This window comes from Sciurus carolinensis, chromosome 11 (genome assembly GCF_902686445.1).
Source record: "Sciurus carolinensis chromosome 11, mSciCar1.2, whole genome shotgun sequence".
In the NCBI taxonomy this organism is placed as follows: Eukaryota; Metazoa; Chordata; class Mammalia; order Rodentia; family Sciuridae; genus Sciurus; species Sciurus carolinensis.
Window position 1 is genome coordinate 107,132,293 of NC_062223.1, and position 15,261 is coordinate 107,147,553.

A 15,261-nucleotide genomic window follows, 5' to 3' on the forward strand; every position below is an offset into this window, starting at 1 on the left:
AAGTTATTTCCCAGAACTTACTTGCAGCTTCTAACTAATGAGACAAATGTGAGGATATTTCTGAGGATTAAAATATGTAATTTTGTTATACTTTTCCTCAATGCTAACCCTGAGAACAAAACAGAAGATGAATAACAATGCTATTGTTCTGCCCTAGAGATGATATATTTCAAATGCTGGACTTCTTCCAGGGTGTTATTAAGGTTCTTTGAAGCATTGCGACTAAACAACAATAAAAAAAAAAAAGTCAAAAGAGCTCATGTTGTTTATTGTTTTTCAAAATCCATTGCCATTCAGTTTGTGGCTAGGTTAATCCATCTCTTTCATTTTGTAAGCCACTGTAAAATGCTTTGATGAGTGAACATAAGTGATATTAGTAGACAAGGGTAGTGAAAATTTGATTCCAAACTTTCATGAATCTACAAAGGAGACCAGGGATTTTTTTAAAAAGTAATAATTTGTAAATAAAAATCAACCCAAATAGAGCTCCTGAAGGATTTGTGACAAGTGGTCTTCTAATCTTTATTAAGAAGACAAGAAGCAGAGACCAAGCTCTGTTTTACAAAGATGTTAGGTGAGTTTGATATTTCTCTAACATTATTAAACCTGCTAATATCTGATACTGTCTTCTCTAAGGCAAAAAGAAGTGAGTGCATAGAGGGAATATTACAAGTGGAAAGGAACAATAACAATAGTAATGGGGAAAATAATAATATATGTATTCAGTGACTTAATCCTGGGAGCTGCAGATGCTAAGAATTTTAGGTGGATTATATCATTTAATCCTTATAAGTAATTTTCTTAGGTTAGTCACCTAAACTGTCAAGAGAATTTTTTTATCCAGTCTTTATAGTAAAATGTAATCCTCCTGGTAGATAAGCCACCTTCCCCCTCCCTCTCTTTTAAAATGAATCTGAATTCATTGAATCATGGGGATGAGAAAATGTTTTATGGTCAATTGATGTTTTAGTCAGCTTTTTCGCTACTGCAACTAAAAGATCTGATCAGAACAATTTTAGGGGAGGAAATGTTTATTTAAGGGCTCACAGTTTCAGAGGTCTCGGTTCACAGGCAGCTAGCTCCATTCCTCCAGGCTTGCGGTGAGGTTGAACATCATGATTGAAGGGTATGGAGGAGGGAAGCAGACCACATGCAGAGAAGCATGTGAAGCAGAGAGACTAGACTCTCCATATTCAAAATATATATGCCATAGCCATACCTCTCCCATGAACCACTTCCTCCAGACGCACCCCACCTGCCTCCAGTTACCACTCAGTTAATCCCATCAGGGACTAATTCACTGATTAGGGTTAAGGCTATAAGCCAATCATTTCTCCTCCAAACCTTCTTGCATTGTCTCACACATGAATTTTTGGGGGATACCACATCTAAACCATAACAATTGGTCTAATGTAAATACACATTTACCAAGTATGATTTATAAAGGAGTACAAACATTAATTATTAGTCTAGGTTTCTTAATTTCTAGATGTATCAATCTGACACTAAGAGATTAAAGGGATTTACTAAAATCGGTGTTATCAGAGGATCCTCTCTTCCAATCTGTTGACCCTTTCCCCACACTTATTATGCATGACCTTATAACATGAGGATATGTGCCACTACCCTGATTTGTAATAATCCTCTCTAAAAACATGGTCCACTCCACACTAAGAAACCTTGAAATCAACTTCAATGGGTTATGTTCACATGACTAAATGTTAACCCCCAAAAAGGTCACTGAATTGCAAACAAATTTCTTCTCCAATTGACTACAAAGCCTTATAAATCAAAAGAAGCTCCCAAATTCTCAGAACAATATTAGAACTGAATGATGTGAAAGAGATCACAGCACAAATTATTATGGATGGCTAAGAGAGTCTTTATTGCTAGCACATATGTTTTTAATAACTAATTTATCCATATTTAATGCCTCACATCTGATGAGTAAGAAGGTGATGAAAAAGAAGTTAAGCTTAAGGAGAAATGAAAACAAGAATGTCATGTGGGAGAAAACTAGAGAGGAAGAGAGACTATGTGAGGCATGGATGAGCACTTAGAGAAGATGTAGAGGAAACCAAGTTATGTGACCAAAGCCTAATCAAGCCATCTGGAAGTTTCTTCTGACTTCAAGACTGCTGAATTGAAACCTGTCAGGGATTATTGCACCAGATGCCTCTCAGTGACAAGTTGACATCTTGGTCAAGCCTTACATGTTTATAACCCATTACAGTAGGATCAAAATATAAATACTTAAGACAATAGCTTTCTGTTTCACTAGTATCTCACCAATTTGCTTACAAGCATTTTCTACCTCTAGTCATAAAATAAACTTGTGACTTACAACACAAAATGAAATCACAAAGATCATGGTTTATCGGAAGCATTTTCAGTTCAATCTGCAAATGTTTTATTGTCATGGCTGATGATTAACTCGACTTTTTCTCTTTCATGGCAGGGGTGGTATAAGTGCACAGACAAAATAGTTAAATAATGAAATATTTTACTGTTAGACTAAGAATTACATATGTTAAATTATTTTAAATAGCACTTTCTTTTCAAAGCCAAATAAAGAAGTAGAGACTTGAAGCAACATGAAGTAATATATTAATAAGAACAGTTATTATGGGGAAATAATGCATATCAAGGGCACATTTATCAACAAGAACATAATTAATTTTTAAGCCTGATTTTATTTCTTCTTTCCATGTTTTAAGAAACCACATACTGGAATTTGGTGACATACTAATTCAAAAATATTACTCACCTGGTTAAGACTCCAAGCCACTACTCATTATAGTTTCAATTTGAGACAACTATAGCCTCCCAAATGTCCTATTCTCACAAACCCAGGTGAGTAAGCAGAAATGTAAGCGTAAGAATGAGCAGATTACTATTCTTTTCTAACTAAAAAAATCTAGCCTATTGCTTTATTTTTAAACTACATGAGCATGTTTAGATGATAATTGCATCTTCTCAATGAGCCAGTTCCTTATTATTGGAATTGGCAGGGGGCCTTGACATTTGAATCATCATTTCATTATGTCTATTTCTTACCCCGTATACAAATTAAATAGAAATACAAGTCAAATATGGGGGGGAATCTGAAGCAGTATCTTTAAATTGAATGGATTTTTCTCAAATATATAAAACAATTAACATTGGTAATAATCTAGTTCAGAAACATTTTTGAAAATGCTAACTTCAATTCTAAGAGTCAAAAAATGCTTCAAACCCTCCATGCCAAATAGTGAACTCCTATAAAACCAAAATGACAGCTTTAATATTTTCTAAATTAAAAAGCTAGCATATTCTCATTTTAAAGCAATTACAAATGTGAACAAAAACACATATTTACCAAGTTTCTTCCATTCTAAAAGACCTGAAAATTAGCAATAATTATTGCACATATACAAATTTTACACATTAAAAAATATTATTAATTGGTCATGGTGGTGCATGCCTGTAATCTCAGCAAACTTAAGACAGAGGCAGAGGCAGGAGGATTACAATTTAGAGGCCAGATTGGGCAATTTAGCAAGATCCTGTTTCAAAATAAAAACTAAAAAGAACTGGGGATGTAGTCCAGATGTAGAGTGCTCCAGGGTTCAATCCCCAGTACCTCCAAAAACAATTAAAAATGTATTTGTGTGATCAAATAAGAACAATAATAATAATTCACTCACTAAAATGTCTACATGTATCAAATTGAAATCCAGGTCTATCCTTAGAAGATTTCAAATCACTGGATTTATATGATAAAAATATTACTGAATGATTTTCCTAAATTACTTATGCAGATGGAATACATATACATCATTCCATCTTTCTCAAATACTTGTTTTAAAAATGTTTCCACTGATTTTCAAAATTATAAAACTAATTATTAAACTAATACTGTACAAAATCCTCAAACACATATTTGACTCTACTTTCAGGATGGTATTTCTTTATTAATTATTATTACAGACAACCCAGAATATGTGTAGTAGATTAGTCATTTATTGAGTTTTTCATTATTTCTGCAATTTTTCCTTCCTTTAGCCATAGCAACCTGTTCATTTCTAATAACCAATAGCTTCCCCAAAATACTTAGAAACAAGATGAATAGCCTAAGAGAACTTCATTTACCCTGCTAGAAAATGTTGAAAAAGCACTTTATTGGAAATTGAATGACTATACTTTCAAATATCTATCCTGAAATTTAACATCATTTTTCCCTTTTATAACTTCAAGTATATTATCAAAAATAAAAAGCCATATGATTTTTCTTTACATTTTATTATTCATTTTAATGTTGACTTTTTAAAAATATTTTACCTAAATTATAAAATGTTTGCTTAAACCCAACAATTTTAGATTCATTTTTGTTGTCTTTTCATCAGTTATTTATAATTTATAATCCACATTTCTCAGAAGGGAATCAAAGAAAACTACAATAAAGATACCTAGTATTCTCTGCATCCTCTCAAAGAGTGGTTCTAAAGTAATGAACCTATTTCAATACTAAAATTTAGATAAAGGGAAGTTTTCAGATAGTCAATTTCCAACCTATGGGGAGCACATTATTCTGCATAATAAGATGAAAGTAGGATGTGTATCAGATGTTCTTAGATTATGAAATTTAGAAGAGAACATATTTATAGTATAGTAGACTTTTTACCTATATTTATTTAAGGATAAGGCAGTCAAACTCTGCAGTGCTGAAATCAATATCACCATTTGTCTCACAGTTTGACTTCAATCAGTGGAAATATTCATGAATGTAAAATATTAGATTTTAGTGAGTCCTATCATTTTTGCAATTGCTATGCCTAATATTAATAAATGTCTTCTTTTATGTGCTGAAATAAATTAATGAATGAGGCAGACACTATGCAAAATGACTGGGAATAGGGCCAAATCTTCTTACATACATCAAGGGACCAGTAATCTTCTAAATGGCACTTAAAGCTCTCTTGCCTAAATAATTACAAGTATAGCCAGCATGTAATTTATTGAAATAATTATCCATTCTATGGTTCCCATCACCCATTTCAAGTCCATAGTCACTTACCTTTTCTTTATTTTCAGTGCCAGAAGCCTCAGGTTTGGTCCTAATCACAAATGGGGTGGACAGTCGCAGCAGGACTCTCTCAAAGGTAGCATTGACTTTTGGAGAAACAATCTCAAAGCAGTCCTCAAACCTGAGTACTTTGTGAGTGTCACATCGGAGTTGTTTCCTTAAGCCTTCTCCCAGCTGAAGCACTGACATGTTGGGGTCAAACATCAGGTGGAAAGGGAAGGCTCTGCAGAAGGTGTTGATGCTAATTCTGAGGTCTGCAGGGACTTTGGAGGTTCCCTGTGGAAGGTTCTTCGTGATGTTAGTATTTTCACATTCTTTGATAAGGAAAGTAAGACAGCTACAATTGCCTGGGTTTGAACCATCAGAGCATAGCTTCTCATTGGCAACCTGTTCCACTTCCACATCCTGACGATAGATCTTCTTTCCTGCAGCCTTAATCATCCCCAGCATTGCAAACCCAACCACATGATGAGGGTGGAAGTAGTGGAGCATAAGAGTACCTTCAGGGAGCTCTTTGCATAGGAAAGATGGTGACTCCAGAGTGGCCTGTTTTCCAAAAGAAGTTCTAATGTGCTCCAACAAAGCATCAAAACCATTAAAAAAGTCCTGTAATGTGCCACCTACGGCTCGAAGAACTCTCTCATTCTCATCAAAGCATATCTTAAAGAACTCCTCTCCAAATCGTTCTTGAATTTCCTCAAACTTCAAACCTGAAGGGCAATGAGAAGCAAATGTTAGGAAAGTAGAATATAAATAATTGGACTATAGCTTCTAAAATGCTTCTCAAAAGAGGTAGCTGTGAGTGAAGCAAGAAAGACGTTTGCCTTGGGCACACATTTTCCTACATAGGTTAGCTCATTCATTTTGAATCAGAAAAAGTAAATTTTAGGTCATCTTTTGGATGCTTCTAAGATAATAGTGAGAATTGAACATGTTTGAGGTTTCTTATTTATACGTTTGTTTGTTTTTAATAGATTACATTTTAAATTAGTTTTAGGCCCATGGCAAAATTGAGTGGAAGGTACAGATACTGCTCACTGTGCCCTCTGCCCCTCACAGGCATAGCTTCCCCCAGCAGCAGCATGGCCCACCAGAGCGGTACATTTGTTTTAGTACATGAACTTACATTGACCCACTGTCATCACCCCCAGTTCGTAGTTTACAGTAGGGTTTACTGTGCTATAAATTTGTTTTGACAAATGTATCCACATGCAGAGTAGTTTCACTGCCCTAAAAATCCACTGTGTTCCTCCTATTTATCCCTTTCTTCCCAAAACATAGTTTTTAAATGCTGCTAATCTAGTTGTTCCTTTTTCTCTTTTATACTCTGCTCTAGTTGCCATAAATATCACAATTTTTTTTTCTTTTTCTTAATCATTTCCCCAGTCTTTACAGAATACCCAAATTGGTCTCTCTATTATGTCCATGTATCACCCATACTACCATCTTACTTCTTAGTATACTGCACTCATCAAGTGGAAAACAAGTCAACCAAAAAGGGAATCTGATAGATAAATGGAAAAAGGTATCAAGCTATCAAGTGGAAATGGAGGGTTTTTGTTAGAATTTTCAGGGAGAGTCCAGCAGGTCAGCTAGACCTTAGGGACAGAGAAAACAAGAAATTTTAAATGACAGAACTTGGAATGATTTGCATTCTTTCACCCACAAAAGTGAGAGCAGTCAAAAGTGGAGTAGGAATTTGACCAGATAGAAGCAGAGTGGTTGTTTTTTCTCAGTGCATATTCATTCCTAGATGTTCCAACACAAGAAACTCTACCTTTGCTACTGGAATTATACTAATTATAAATAAATACACACAATGCATTTGTGGGATAGTTAAAAGCAGAATCACATGTGACCATGTGAAATCCACCATTGAAGATGATCTATGGAAAAAATAGATGAAATTTATGGTCCAAAGAAGAGTACAACACATAGAATCTGCATGCTAAAGACAGCTTCTGTAGTCACTCCATTACTTCTCCTTGATTTTGGCTGAAATTGATATGTGTAGTTTCTTTTTCATCTTTTCTTGTCCACTCTATTCCATCTTATAAGGAAGTCCTGAGACTCAAGGCAGGACTGGGAAAAGACAGGACACTTTACTAGTGCCTTGTTAGAATGCAGAAAAATTAACACTATCTATGGCTTGTTTTGCTATTTCTATCTTTATTTTTTTTTGAGTGTTCCTTCCATCCAGAAGTGAAGCAATAGAAGAGTCAATAAGATTATTTTTTAAATAAATTCAAAACATATCACGTGTTTGTTGAGAACTTACTATAGAGTCTAAAAGTGTAGTAGTCAAGTAAGATGTCAATGTTACAAGTCATCGATATTCCTTAAAAATCAACGTGAAATGAAAATAAGTAGAAACCTAAGTGAGAAGGAGTCCCTATATTAAGAAACATTTTACATTTATTTCAGTTTCATAGATTTGATGTTCAATGCTAGCTGAGAAATTCACCTGTTAAGATAAAAACATCACTACTTATTTCTACATTGCCATGTAACAAGATTGCTCTTCAACATATGTTGCATTTACTAACAATAACACCAGCCAGAGTTGATAATAATAGCACTTATCTGCCCAGTTCTCTAGTGTGGAAGAAAGCAAGATAGATGATCTGCCACTTGGCTCCTGCTTTGTTGGAACTGCTTTCAAAATTATCAAAACCAACATATGCTGTTTTGTCCTTATTTTGCTTGACCTTGTTTGTTGTTTTGCCTCTAATATGACACTATTAATCATTTCTTCCTCTTCAAATTCTCATTGCTTTTAGCTTGTCTCCTAGTTGGATTACTGTATTTCTGAAAATTCATTCTCACCTCCTTCACCAATACTTCTTTCTATGCCAGATCCTTATGTCACCATCACTATGGGATACTAAAAAATTCTAACACATACAAATTAGTTATGTGTACAATCAGTAGTGGTGTTCTTTGTTGCTGTAAAATTTTCTAATTATGAAATTCTTATTAAAAACTAAATTCAGAATAAGAATTCCTAGAATCTGATTGATCTTTGCTGAACTTCAGTATTTTTTTGTACCACTGAAAATATTCCATAGATTGCTTCTAAATTTTGAAGAATTGTGTCTTCTAAGGATGTAGGGTCTATAAGCACAGAAGAGAAAAAGAATTGCTTCTAACTGACATTTCTTATAAATGTGAAAATGCCCTCGCAGTTATACAGTGAAGAACACAGATATAAAGACAATACAGTAAGCTCAGGTTCTATTTCCAGTGGCCAGAATCTCAAGTAATAATCAAAAAAACAACCAGTAAATAAATTACCAGAAGCAACAAAATAAAAACTACTTCATATGCAGCATTTTGTCAACTAAAAAAAACCTTGCTGCTTTAAAAATCCCCTCTGGACAAAGTTAAGTTCCCTGCTTGATGGTTCAATGTATGGATGTTCTTGTTTCTAGGAACCACACACCACAGTACTCAGTGGTAATGAAGCAAGTGGCTCAGAAAAGAGCGTGATTTGTATCGTACTTGCAGCCTCTCCTCTGTAAACTTGAAATTATTTCAAAATAAATTCATACAATTTTTTTTTAAAATCACCGCTGTACTTTAAGGTATAATGACTGTTAATTTTCAAATGGTGTCACTAGAGTGCACCATGAAGCTAAGATGACTTTTGTATCACCAAAGAGAAGTTGAATTGTTCTGAATATTACACTCAAATACTATACATAATAATTCTATATAAACCACAGTATTCAATTAACTAATGAAGATTTTCGTTCCCACAATTGTTAAACCCCACAAGACCAGAAAAGAAGAAAAAAATTCTTAGGGTTTGAAAGATTAAAGCTAGGGAAAGATCACTTCAACTTCTGCAATTATTATTCAAATCAATAGCCAAAACTTCCATTTTAAACCTTATCTCAAAAATCAGAAGCACAAAGTGGTTCAGCTCAGATAAATACTACAGTTCTACCTCCCAAGATTCCACCTACGATTGACACAAACCCCTACTTAAAGTAAATCACTTGAAACGTATAGACAATGCTCATCTCTTCCTATCACAAGATGCTATGACAGCTTGACATTTGGATCTATAAGAATACATTTCCTCAAGAGGCAGAAATTATTTTAAAAAAATGCTCTCATTAATGGGTAAGTGAAAAGGCAGAATTTTAAATTACTGTTAATTCACCTCTTTTAAGGTGACTAGTCTAAATGCTAACATCTCATAACTCTGAATGAAATTGAATCTGTTCCCTCCTGATATGGGTCTGTTATCTCTCATCGGCTATCTCATCCTGCCTTGGAGTGTGCATTCCTTGAAGACAAGGACCTTGTCCTATTGATGCTTCAGATCTAACAGTAACTAGCACAATGCCTGGCACATAGAGAAGAGCATCCTTTCACAGAAAGTAAGCATTCATCTAAGTATTTGTTTGATAAATATTAACCATAGTTTAAGTTTACAGTTGTGCCACATCCAAGGATACCAAGACAAAAGACTTGTTCTTTTCTCTCATGGACCCCTGCATATCATTACTTACACTGTGACTGTGTTATGACAGATGTGTGCAAGTACCTAAAGAGATACAGAGAAAGCAATGTCTGCCTCTGCTTGGGGAGATGTTTGAAAAGAGACTGGGAGAAAAAGCAGATATTCAAAACCTGACAAGGAAGTAGAGGCCCCAGTAGATGAACTCTAATGGAGTACAGATGAAGGAGAGAGGTAGAAAGTCAGTGTGACAGGGAAGAGCAGGAGTCTGAGCATAATGGTTGGCAAGCAGGAGTGCCATCAGCATTGCCGAAGTAGGACTTGCGATTGCCAAGGCCAAAGTAAAGAATACCAGCCAGAGAGGAGTACGTTGACAGACTTAGGTTGTCCCACTAAGAATGTAAAAATGCCAAATGGTGTGCTAAACACCTTCAGAGATTACTTAACCCTTTTTTTAAAAATTTTTTATTTGTTCTGATTAGTTGTACATGACAGTAGAATGCATTTATACATTTTGATAGATCATACATAAATGGAGTGTACTCTCTCATTTTTCTGATGGTAATACTGCAGGATCACATGGGTCATGCAGTCATATATGTACATGAGGTAATAATGTCTGTTTCATTCTACTATCATTCCTACCCCCATACTCCTTTTCTTCCCATCACTCCCCTAATATAAAGTAACTCTTACCTAATATAAAGTAACTCTTCTTTAAATTATTATGCTGGTATTTGTAATATTCTCATTTTACAGGTGAGGAATGTTAAGAAATTTACTCAAGTTCACACAACAATATGTGTCAGAGCTAGGTATCAGGGTGAAGCCTGTCTAATACTAACTCTCATATAATAAGCACAATATCATGAGAATAAAACCTCTACAAAGGGGAAAATGCATGTCTTGTTCATTGTTATATCATCTGCCTGACTCAATAAATATTGACTGGATGTTAATGTATCACTGAAGCCCATAGAAAGGTCAACAATTATCAAATGCCAGAATGTCAAGTAAGAGAAGAACAGAAGTCAGTGAACTGGACCTGTCAGATCTTCAGGGACCTTTGAAAGCAGTTTCAGTGAAGAGGTGAGGATGAGTGTGATGGGGTGAGGATAATGTGGCAGGTGAAGAAACAGAAATATTAGCTTTTGACTGAATCAATACTACTATTTGAATACTAAAATACTTTATACAATTTTAAATTTAAAAAAAAAACCTCCACATTTAGAGAAATGCTGACTTCATTGAGAACTAAATGAATAGACAGAAAAGGCACTAACTAGGATCATGGATATTCTGAGAGAAGTTCCATAATAAAAGAGGGAAACAGTGTCTTTATAGGTCCAAGACAGTCCCTATCACCCAGCAAAGATCTCAGTCCACACTAATGCGAGAAAATACCACAGCAGGAGGTGAATTTGCTTAAACTCCAAAAGAGGAAGCGAACACCTATAAACTACCTACTATGAGAACTGGAGACATCCGCAAATTGTTTTTTGATGCTGTATAGTTTCATCAACCAAATAGCTAAGTGATATTAACTCAAGCAAAAATCCTATCTCAAGTCCAAACTATAAAGACCTTTTGATATTTTAAGATGATTATCTTTTTAGGGAAATAACTAAATCTAGCAAGATTATAAGGTTTTTGTTAACTAAGTTTGAAACATAGATGACCTGTTATAATAATATCATTCTAGTGCCAAGCCAATTTATAAAAAAATCTCAGTAGTTTCCATTTCCCAGACATTTAAGGGTAAATATTATACATCAAAATAATAACAAAAGAGAATGCTGAAAAGAAATTCCACCACTCAAATGATAAATTCAAAATAAATTGTTTTGATTCTCATCTACTATGTGGACTCATTTAAATCTTCATTGGTGTAAGAAAAAATTTTTCATGGTTTCAGATTACATTATAGCTCAAGTAAGCCAAAGTAGTGAAATAATAGTAAAAAGAAAGTTCTTATCATTTCAATCTATAACGGGTTAAAACAATGATTCTCCTCCCTTTACTGAATTAGTGGTATCTCTGCCTGCCCAAAAGAATGTGGCATATTTTAAAGTATACATAAAGTATATTTATTTTAAAGTATACATAAACATAAATTGTTATTTTTTAAAATTCTGTGATGTCTTACAGATGAAAGGACACATTCATATTTTAAAAACCAATTTTTTAATATCTTTGAGCTAACAAAGAATTTGCTAAGCATAAGAAAAAGGAGAAATCCTCTAAAATATCTAAGATTAATTCTTGAATACACACAAAGAAATAGGTATTGCTAGAGTCATATTATATGCTTCAGGAACAAAATTATTTATGATGCTTAAATTCATAGTCTGTAATTTTGAAAATCTGTTATGACATGTTTTAAAATATACATGGGATATAAATTTTAATAATAAGAAATGTGGCATAATGAAGGTGAAGCTGACCTTATCTAATTAATCTGGAAAAAAATTTTTTCACCCAGCAACTACAACTAAAAAATGGAGCATCATCAAAGTACAATCCAATACAATCAATTGCTACTCCTTCCTTCCAAATCTCAAAACACACATCTATGCCTTCCTTATAAAATAGTAGATAGTTTCTGGTAATGTAAAGATTAGACTGTGACCCTTCTGTTGACTATGAATACATTAGGAAGAACTCAAGAAGAGTACAACCTCTAAAAACAGCATAATGTAGAATGAGAAAAAGAAAAGAATGAAGGACTATAACTAAACGTATTGGGAGAGAATTTGCCCTGAATAAGAAAATCCTGAATCTATAGAGGACAATGCCTAAGTTTCAGCCAGGAGTGATAAGAAACATATACATACATGTGTGCTCAAACACAGCTCCCTAAGAACGTGTGTTTAAATTCCTGAAAGAGTAGAAATAGAGAGACTGGAAGATAATGGTTAAAAAACACAGGTAGAACTGAAATCTGAGTTGATTATTCAACCAAGACATATGGCAAAGATTCAGAGAATCTACCACTCAGTGAAATTTCTGAGAAAACACTACAACTAAAGAACAAATCATCAGAACAGAGGTTTGGAGAATCCAGAAGAGAGAAGATGGGGAAATTAGATACACTGATGACCAGTGAGCCCTGCAACATACACATGGACACACACACACACACACACTCGCCAACATATGTGCATATATACATCATATACATAAGTGTGATATATGTGAACAAGTAACATGTCTATCTACACATTACATACATATTGTTCATATATTATGGATAACGACATACGGACATGTGTAATGTTAAATAAAGATTACTGAAGAGAGAAAAAAACTACTGAATTATACTGCAAAGTAAATTTTATTCATAATAATGAACTAAACAATCTTAGTAAAACTCAGGAGTTGGAGGTCTGGGAAGAAACAGAAGGAAGTAGAATTCTAGCAGTTTTTCTAAATGAGATTCTGGGAAGTATGCTAAAAAAATACAGTCTTAATAGTGAAATAACTGATATCTTGTTTTAAAATAATAAAAAAGTCATAACTCTGTTTAATTAAAAAGGAAGATAACCAATAATGAAATAAGAAAGTAGAGTAGAATTTTCAAATTACAAAGGTTAAAAAATTTCAAAAATAGTGGAAATAAAAAACTAGGTAAAATAAATAATTATCATAAATCAAGATGGAAAAAAGTTATATAAACCATGCATTTCAGTAAATGTAAACAAATATATAATTCCATTACATAAGGATCAACTCACTCCCTCTATAAGAACTGCATTATAAAGGGTGATTAAAAGTAAAAGGTTGAAAATGAATCAGCAAAGAATTCCAAGAAACTGCAAAGAAAAAAAAAATAGGAATGGAAGAGCCAATTTAATACCAACAAAGCAGATTAAGAGAAGTGCTGAACTGGATGAAGTGAGACATTACACAACAAAATCACAATTTACAAAGACCTAAGGGAGAGACATAAACCAAGAAACATTGCAGATAAATATATAAAGCAAAAACAATTAGATACTGACTGTAAATGTGTATGGGATTTATTTTTGGAGTGATGAAAATGTTCAAAAATCAACTGTAGTCAACTAGACAAAGGAGAATGAAGGGAAAGAGGGGATGGAAATAGGAAAGACAGTAGAATGAATCAGACATAACTATCCCATGTTCATATATAAATACACGACCATTATAACTCCATATCATGTACAACCACAAGAATGGGGAGTTATACTCCATGAATGTACAATATATCAAAATACACTCTATCATCATGTATAACTAAAAAATAAATAAATAAATAAAAACTAAAAATAAAAATCAACTGTACTGCTGGTAGCTCAATTTTCTGAATATTCTAGAACTATGAATCTTATACATTAAATGCATGAATTGTATGACATGAGTTATATTTCAAAATACACAAAAAATAAAACACTATTGAATTACTAATATAGCACTATTAGTGTTGAAATATAAATTAGTGTTGAAATACAACAATTGGTATTAACTGAAATCAAACTCCATGAATGTATGAGTTTTTCAGGATGATCCAGCTATTACATATAACTACAAAGCCCTAATTTTTATAAAAAGAAATATAGTAATTCATATGTCAATATACACTTTAAAAATAAAGAATCAAAGAATACCACACAATTATTATTATAGTAAGAAATTTAATATACCTCGATGAAATCAGATGCATCTAACAGATAAAAGGTTAAATCATGGGGAAATTAGATTAAAATGTGTACCATAAAATAATAAAAGAAAACCTTATCAAAATAAAATTTTAGTGGAAAATGTTCTGATGTCTTTTTCAATATCAAAAAGATCAAAGAGGGGCTGGGGAGATAGCTCAGTCAGTAGAGTGCTTGCCTTGTAAGCACAAGGCCATGGGTTCGATCCCCAGCACCCCAAAAAAAAAAACAAAAAACAAAAAAAGATCAAAGATAAAAAGAACAGTCAGAGAAATTCAGTAAATATCAACAATAAAAACAAAAACTCATAAAAAAGTAGTCAGAAGAAAAATGAAGACATTAAGAACAAAAGCAATTAAAAGTATATATATACATACATTGGAAGTATGCATTGTACATATGAAAAGAGGTTATAAAAACTGCTCAAATAGTTGGCCACAAATATCCCACAATATATTTTAAGTAAAGATTTTTCATATCACAATTTCTAATAGCAATAAGAAATAAATAATAAACACTTACAAATAACAAGAAGATGACAAGAAAAGTTTATCCAGTTGGGAGCTAGGAATATACTTCCTTGGATTAAAGAGAAATCAAACCTTCAATTATAACTTCTAAAAATCAATGAAAAGGAATCTAAATCATGGAAAAATCCTCTAAGGCACAAAAAAACTGTATAAAGAAAAATGTATGTTGTAACTATTTTCAGCTACCAAAAAAAATAAGTAAATAAAGAGTTTCCAAATTAATAAATTATGTTGAGCTTAAGAAAAAATTAGGAAGTGAAAACAGATAAACCTAAAATTAAGAAAAAAAAATAAAATAACTGGAATAAGAAAAAAAGGCAAATATTGAGAAAAAAAAACAGGAGAATCAGAAAAAAAACCATGTAACTTTCTGCAAATGAAGGAATACATGTTTATGAATGTGTAACTGGCAAAACTAAGTGACCAAAATTGAGCCAAGAAAACAAATGGGCAATCCAGTTCTGGCTACACATTAAAGAAACAATAATTCTAAAGTTATTTATGCATCTTCAGGCCATA

The 15,261-nt window shown here is 33.1% G+C and overlaps 1 protein-coding gene across 2 annotated transcripts in view; it reads right to left on the reverse strand.

The window, feature by feature from the left end:
• Gucy1a2 (guanylate cyclase 1 soluble subunit alpha 2) overlaps positions 1-15,261 on the reverse strand; it is a 295,914-nt gene that overhangs the window by 230,321 nt on the left and 50,332 nt on the right. For both annotated transcript variants that reach the window (XM_047518478.1, XM_047518477.1), the window contains exon 4: positions 5,057-5,775. In XM_047518478.1, the coding sequence (XP_047374434.1) occupies positions 5,057-5,775 (719 nt within the window). The remainder of the gene's footprint in view (positions 1-5,056; positions 5,776-15,261) is intronic.